The sequence below is a fragment of the Macaca nemestrina genome, chromosome 15 (genome assembly GCF_043159975.1).
Source record: "Macaca nemestrina isolate mMacNem1 chromosome 15, mMacNem.hap1, whole genome shotgun sequence".
In the NCBI taxonomy this organism is placed as follows: Eukaryota; Metazoa; Chordata; class Mammalia; order Primates; family Cercopithecidae; genus Macaca; species Macaca nemestrina.
Genome location: NC_092139.1, coordinates 88,750,941 through 88,758,082, shown reverse-complemented (window position 1 = coordinate 88,758,082; position 7,142 = coordinate 88,750,941). Strand labels below are relative to the sequence as shown.

The 7,142-nt window shown below is 42.6% G+C and overlaps 1 protein-coding gene across 1 annotated transcript; it reads right to left on the bottom strand.

Annotated features, from left to right (window-relative positions):
- Positions 1-4,242: 4,242 nt before the first annotated feature.
- Positions 4,243-5,118, bottom strand: LOC112423636 (uncharacterized). The gene is made up of 2 exons (XM_071080098.1): positions 4,994-5,118; positions 4,243-4,877 (listed from the first exon to the last, which is right to left on the bottom strand). Exons 1-2 carry the CDS (start codon positions 5,115-5,117, stop codon positions 4,258-4,260), a joined length of 744 nt encoding a protein of 247 aa, XP_070936199.1. The 5' UTR covers position 5,118; the 3' UTR covers positions 4,243-4,257.
- Between the last annotated feature and the right edge of the window lie 2,024 nt (positions 5,119-7,142).

Below are 7,142 nucleotides of genomic sequence, written 5' to 3'. Positions count from 1 at the left end.
AGAATCCTACCTCCAGGCTACATGCACTCCCTCTCTAACCAGGGCCTACTGCATGGAAAGCAATCATAAAGCGGTTGTCAGGATTCAATGAGGTCACACTCTCAGGAATTAAAAAATGTTGGTCAATAGTAAGGCTGCAGTTGTACTAAATCTTGATACAATCTATCAAAACCTCCAGGATACAGCAAAGGCAGTGCTAAGAGAAAAGTTTAGCGTTAAATACACACAACAAAAAGCCTGAAAGAGCACAAACAGAAAATCTGAGGTCACACCTCATGAAACTGGAGGATCAAAAACAATGCAAATCCAAACTCAGCAGAAGAAAAGGAATAACTAAGATTAGACCACAACTAAATAAAATTAAAACAAAACCAATACAAAAGATAATATGCACATAAACTAAAAAACCTAGAGAAGATGAATAAATATCTAACTATACACAACCCTCCTAGATTAAATCAGGAAGATGTAGAAACTCTGAACAGACCAATAACAAGCAGTGAGATAGAAACAATAATTTTTAAATGTCAACCCCCAAAAAAGTCCAGGACGAGACAGATTCACATTTGAATTCTATCAGACGTTGAAAGAAGAATTTGTACAAAGTCTATGACAGTAACTGTGATGGTTAATATTGAGTGACAACTTTATTGGATTGAAGGATACAAAGAATTGATCCTGGGTGTGTCTGTGGGGGTTTTGCCAAAGAGATTAACATTTGAGTCAAGGAGCTGGGAAAGACGGACCCGCCATTAATCTGGGTGTGCAGAAGCAAATCCGCTGCCAGCATGGCTAGAATATAAGCAGACAGAAAGATGTGCAAAAGAGACTGGCTTAGTCTCCCAGCCTACATCATTCTCCTGTGCTGGATGCTTCCTGCCCTTGAACATCGGACTCCAAACTCTTCAGTTTTGGAACTTGGACTGGCTCTTCTTGCTCCACAGCGTGCATACAGCCTATTGTGGGACTTGTGATCCTGTGAGCTAATAGTTAATAAACTCCATTAGTTCTGTCCCTCTGGAAAATACTGACTAATACACTAATCCACAGGATGGAGAAATAGGGACTCCTTCCTAAATAATTCTATGAATCCAGTGTCACCCTGAAACCAAAATGAGGGAAGGACGTAACGAAACAAGAAATCTACAGACCAATATCCCTGATGAACATAGATGCAAAAATCTTAAACAAAATACTTGCTAACCGAATCCAACAGCTATCAAATCACAGTCCACCATGATGAAGTGGGTTTCTTACCAAGGATGCTTGGAGGGTTTAACATACAAAGTCAATAAATGTAATATATCACATAAACATAATTAAAAACAAAAATCACATGATTATTTCAATAGATGCAGAAAAAGTATTTGACAAAATCCAGCATGGCTTCATGGTTAAAACCCTCTGCAAAATTGGCATAGAGAAGACATAACTTATGGTAATGAAAGCCCTCCACTGCAAGCCCACAGCCAACATTATACTGAACAGAAAGAATTTAAAAGCATTTCTTCTGAGAACTGGAACAAGACAAGAATGCCCACTTTCACCACTTCTGTTCAACATGGTACTGGAAGTCTTAGCCAGAGCAATCAGACAAGAGAAAGAAATTAAGGGCATCCAAATTGGTAAAGAGGAAGTCAAACTGTCACTGTTTGCTTATAATATGATCGTATACCTAGAAAACCTTAAAGACTCATCCAAAAATCTCTGAGAACTGGTGCGTGAATTCAGCAAAATTTCAGGATACAAAATTAAGACACACAAATAAGTAGCTCTGCTGCACAACAGCAACCAAGCTGAGAATCAAATCAAGAACTCAACCCCTTTTCCAAATAGCTGCAAAAATAAAAAATACTTAGGACTATTCCCCACCAAGGAAATGAAAGACCTCTACAAAGAAAAGTACAAAACACTGCTGAAAGAAATCATAGATTACGCAAACAAATAAAAACACATCCCATGCTCATGAATGGGTAGACTCAATATTGTGAAATGATCATACTACCTAAAGCAGTCTAGAAATTCAATGTAATTCCCATCAAAATACCAACATCATTTATCACAGAACTAGAAAAACAATCCTAAAGTTCTTATGGAACCCAAAAAGAGCCCGCATAGCCAAAGCAAGACTAATAAAAAACAAACAAACAAACAACAACAACAAAATCAAATCCAGAGGCATCAGACTATACTCTCGGACACCCTGTTCAACAAATGGTTCTGGAATGATTGGCAAGCCAAATGCAGAAGAATAAAACTGGATTCTCATCACTCAGCTTATACAAAAATCAACACAAGATGAATCAAAGACTTAAATCTAAGGCCTGAGACCAAAAAATTCTAGAAGATAACATTGGAAAAACTTTTCTAGATATTGGTTTAGGCAAAGACTTCATGACCAAGGTCCCAAAGGCAAATGCAACAAGAACAAAAATAAATAGATGGGACTTAATTAAACTAAAAAGCGTCTGCACAGCAAAGGAACCAATCAGCAGAGTTAACAGACAACCCAGAGTGGAAGAAAATCTTCACAATCTATATATCCAACAAATGACTAAAGTCTAGAATCTACAAAGAATTCAAACAAATTATCAAGGAAAAACTAAACAATCTCATTCAAAAGTAGGCTAAGTATGTAAAGAAAAATTCTTAAAAGAAGATATATGAATGGCCAACAGACATAAAGAAAAATGCTCAGCATCATCTAATGATCAGAGAAATGCCAATCAAAACCACAACACAATACCACCTTAATACTGCAAGTATGGCCAATATTAGATGTTGGCATGGATGCGATGAAAAAAAAAACACACACTTTTACACTGTTGGTGGAAATGTAAACTGGTACAACCACTATGGAAAACAGGGTGGAGATTCCTGAAGGAACTAAAAATGCATGTACCCTTTCATCCAGTAATTTCATAACTAGGTATATATCCAGAGAAAAGGAAGTCATTATACAGAAAAGATACTTGCAGAAACATGTTTAACAGCAGCACAATTTGCAATTGCAAGAACATGGAACCAGCCCAAATGCCCATAAATCAACAGGTGGATAAAGGAAATGTTATACATAGGCATATCATGGAACACTACGCAGCCATAAAAAGGAACAAAATAATAGCATTCACAGCAACCTCAATGGAATTGGAAACTGTTATTCTAAGTGCAGTAATGCAGGAATTGAAAACAAAACATTATATGTTCTCACTCATAAGTGGAAGATAAGCTATGAGAACACAAAGGCATAACAATGATACAATGGACTTTGGGGACTCAGAGGAAATGGTAGAAGGGGGATGAGGGATAAAAGACTACTCCCTGGGTACACTGTACACTGCTTGGGTGATGAGTGCACCAAAATCTCAGAAATTATGATTAAAGAACTTATTTATGTAATCAAACACCACCAGTTCCCTAAAAACCTATTAAAATAACAAATTAGTATTTAAAAAGAAAAAAACACTAACATCCTTAAAAACCCAAATAAATAAATACGTAAGTAAATAAATCAAATATGAGAACCTCTTCCAGTACAGAGAGAACCAGAGGCAAGAGATGAGGAAGGAAGAATCCCGACAAGCCCTCACAGACTCTCCTGTCACCTTAGATGAACATCACTCCAAGAGTTTCATTTTGATGGACGATCAATTCAAACTTTAAAATAAATAAACAAAATCAGGAATAATCAACCTAACGGCCCTCAAAGGTAGTCATGAGCCCTCTATGGGATGGGTGCAATTCAGCAAGCACAGGAAGAGTCTCCAAAGAAATTTGCAGAGTAAAAGAAGCCAGAACAAATGGAAAGATAATGTTTGATAACACTGTTACATTCCAGAAAATGGAAACCAAACAATAGTGACAGAGGCAGATCTGTGGCTGCACAGGAGAGCACTGGGGAAGGGAGGGAGGCAGATGACAAAGGGTCATGAGGGGTTGCTGGGGCTGGTCACAGATTGCATAGCTCCCTGTTCATGGTGATGTATTCAAGGATCAAAAAAATGTCAAAATGTGTATACTTTCCTATTATAAATCTGGGTGTTTCATTAGATGTGCATTATTCCTACTTTCTTATTATAAATCTGGGTGTTTCATTAGATGTGCATTATTCTCACATGAAAGGAGTTTTATTAAAACAGAATGGACTGGGGAGAAAAGAAGCAGAGGGATTCACACTGGGGAGCAGGGGGAGGAAGACACCACTCTGGAAACTCCTGGAAATGGGAAAAGGAGGATGATGGAGACACAGGTTCCCCATCAGAGGTGGGTCTGTGATGACACAGATGGACCTGCCACCTCAGCCCAGGACCTCAGTGCAGACACCCTGAATCCCAAGCTGCAGGGAGCAGGATGTTCCTTTTCCTGGACACTCTGTGGCTGAGTCTTAGGACTAAAGGGGAGGAGGAGCCTCCACTGTCCGGCAGGGCCCTGGATGCCCTTGGACCCATGGGGGAAGCTACAGCAGCAGAAGCCACAGGCCAGGCCTGAGCAGCAGGTGCCGGGGCTCACCCTCCTGGCAGAGGAGGAAGGGGGTTCTTGTCTCACTTCCCCCTGGGCCTGGAGCACTGTGGGACCGCTCAGGCTGCTATCCCATGCTTCGCAGTAATAATCAGCCTCATCCTCGGACTGGAGCCCACTGATGGCCAGGGAGGCTGACGTGCCAGACTTGGAGCCAGAGAATCGATCAGGGACCCCTGAGGGTCGCTGATTATTATTATAGATGAGGAGTTTGGGGGCCTTTCCTGAGAGCTGCTGGTACCAGTATACATAATTACTTCCGATGTTGGAGCTGCTTCCAGAACAGGAGATGGTGACACTCTGCCCGGGGGCCCCAGACGCTGAGGGTGGTTGAGTCAGCACAGACTGGGCCCAGGATCCTGGAAGCGAGAGAGACACAGACATGGTGATTGACAAGAGACAAAAGGAGACAAGAGGAGACAGCAGGACCCCATGGGCTTCCCAGGGACCCACTCTTGGTCCCATATCCTGTCACCTGCACAGTGAGTGAGGACGGTGAGGATGAGAGGGAAGCAGGCCATGCTGGAGATTGTCCTGAGTCCTGTCTTCTCTAGCCACAGCTGAAGCTGAGCTTCCCCCACATCTCTCCCTGTCTTCATACTCTGAGAGGGGGAGAGTCCATGCATGCAAATCAGACCTCCCAGGTTTTTGACTCCGCCCTGAGCCCTGGGTCAGGCTTCTGGGCTTGAGGATGTCAGGAGGTGGCAGGGGTGGCACTTTGTGGTCCCAGGGGGTGGGGAGAACACAGTTGTGAGCCCTGAGCAGAGGACACGAGGCAGAGTAGTTGTTTGGTTCGGCTCCGTTCACCCCCAGTCTTTTTTCAGAAATGGTCCCCAAGTGCCCCCTAGTGTTCAGACTAAGGCAAACCATTCTATGATCAGGTAACCAGAGCCTCTGAGATACACCCTGACTCTCCCCATTCTGTCCACTGCCCCCACTCCCAAGTCCAGGCCCAGGAAGGTGGCACCTGTGTCACCCTCCTTTGATCTCAGGGCAGTCTTCACGCTCTAGCGGACTCCTCAGGAGTGGATCTGTCCATGGTTCTTTGGTTGTACATTGCAGAGGACTCAGGTGATGGCTACACAAAGTCGTTTTCTTTCAGAATCAAGTCTACAGCGGGGACCGGCCCCATGGACTCACTTCCCTTCCTGTGTTGGACACCGGGTCCTCTCCCCTCATGTGGCTCCATCCTGGTGGCCAGAGCTCTCCTTCCTCTGTGGATCCTGCAGCGCTGAGGAGAAAGGGAGCTCTTTCCTTTGGATGCCCTGGGGAGGGATTCTCAGAGGGATTTTCTGGTAAATGTTTGTTCTCCCTCTGCTTCCCCAGATTTGCAGTCACAGTCATCTGGATACTGTGACCAGGGATCTTGCCTAGGAGTCTGTCCTCCAAGCACTGAATGCTAGTCTGTGGGGGACCTTGGCAAATATCTTTGGAGGTTCTCACTTATGAGCAAAAAGAGCAAAGATGTTCAGTCTTTGAAGATGGGAGGAATTAAAATTTTAACTTGGTTTGATGACCAAAGTCTGTCCTCAGGTCAGCCTGATATATGATAGCTCTTAGCATCGAGCACCCCAACTAGGATTTCTAGGGAAAACTTATGGTTCAAATTCAGTAGTGAGTGTTGTAGGGGTAGCTTGAAGATGATAGAAATTATTCATCTTTGATCTGTAATGACATCTGGAATCTAATAAACTAAAAACAATAAGGTTAAGACAAAACGTAATTCTGTTGTTCGAAATGAAAAATGAAATAGATGATGTGTATGACTGCGTGGGTTCTGGCGTGATACACCCTGGACTCTTAACGAGTATTGGTTTGGGGAATTTTATGGGGATGGAGGAAAACAGCTGGATGGTGATGTTGATATTTATACCGCTGACTCTATCATCTGGCAGTTGCAGTACAATGAGATTTTTTTTTTTTTTTGAGACAGAGTCTTGGTCTGTTGCCCAGGCTGGAGTGCAGTGGTGCAATCTTGTCTCAATGCAACCGCCGCTTCCCAGGTTCAAGCAATTCTCCTGCCTCAGCCTCCCAATTAGCTGGAATTACCGGCGCATGCCATCATGCCTGGCTAATTTTTGTATTTTTTTAGTAGAGACGGGGTTTCACCATGTTGGCGAGGCTGGTCTCGAATTCCTGACCTTGTGATTGGCCCCCTCGGCCTCCCAAAATGCTGGGATTACAGGCGTGAGCCACCGCACCCGGCCACAATGAGATTTTAAATGCTCCATTGAAACCACCAAATAGTGAGATTTATTACAGACATTTGAATAAAACCAATCCATACATGTAACTGAAGTAAAATGTAGGCTATATTTTGGGATCGCATTTCAAGGCTGACATTATTTTAAATGTTCCTTTTTGTGATAGCCATGTTCCTTTACATAGTTTTTATAGTTTTTAAAATATGTTTATTGTGCTTACATAACACATCAGGCATATTAAGTTTTATTTATTTCCAAGTAGAAACGAGCTATTAGATCTGGGCTTTGCTTCCTGTTTCCTTCTCCTTGCTTTTTCTTTGGTGATGCATAGATGGTCACAGGGAATTTTGTTTTCCTTTCCTCCCACTTTAATGAACAGGGGGTCACGGAGGCTGAGCGGTGTCTCACATACAGGACAAG

Coding starts and splice junctions, on each gene's coding strand:
- LOC112423636 (XM_071080098.1), bottom strand. CDS start 5,117: ATGAAGACAGGGAGAGATGTGGGGGAAGCTCAGCTTCAGCTGTGGCTA. Junction 4,878..4,993: donor CGTCCTCACTCACTGTGCAG/GTGACAGGATAT, acceptor TCTCGCTTCCAG/GATCCTGGGCCCAGTCTGTG.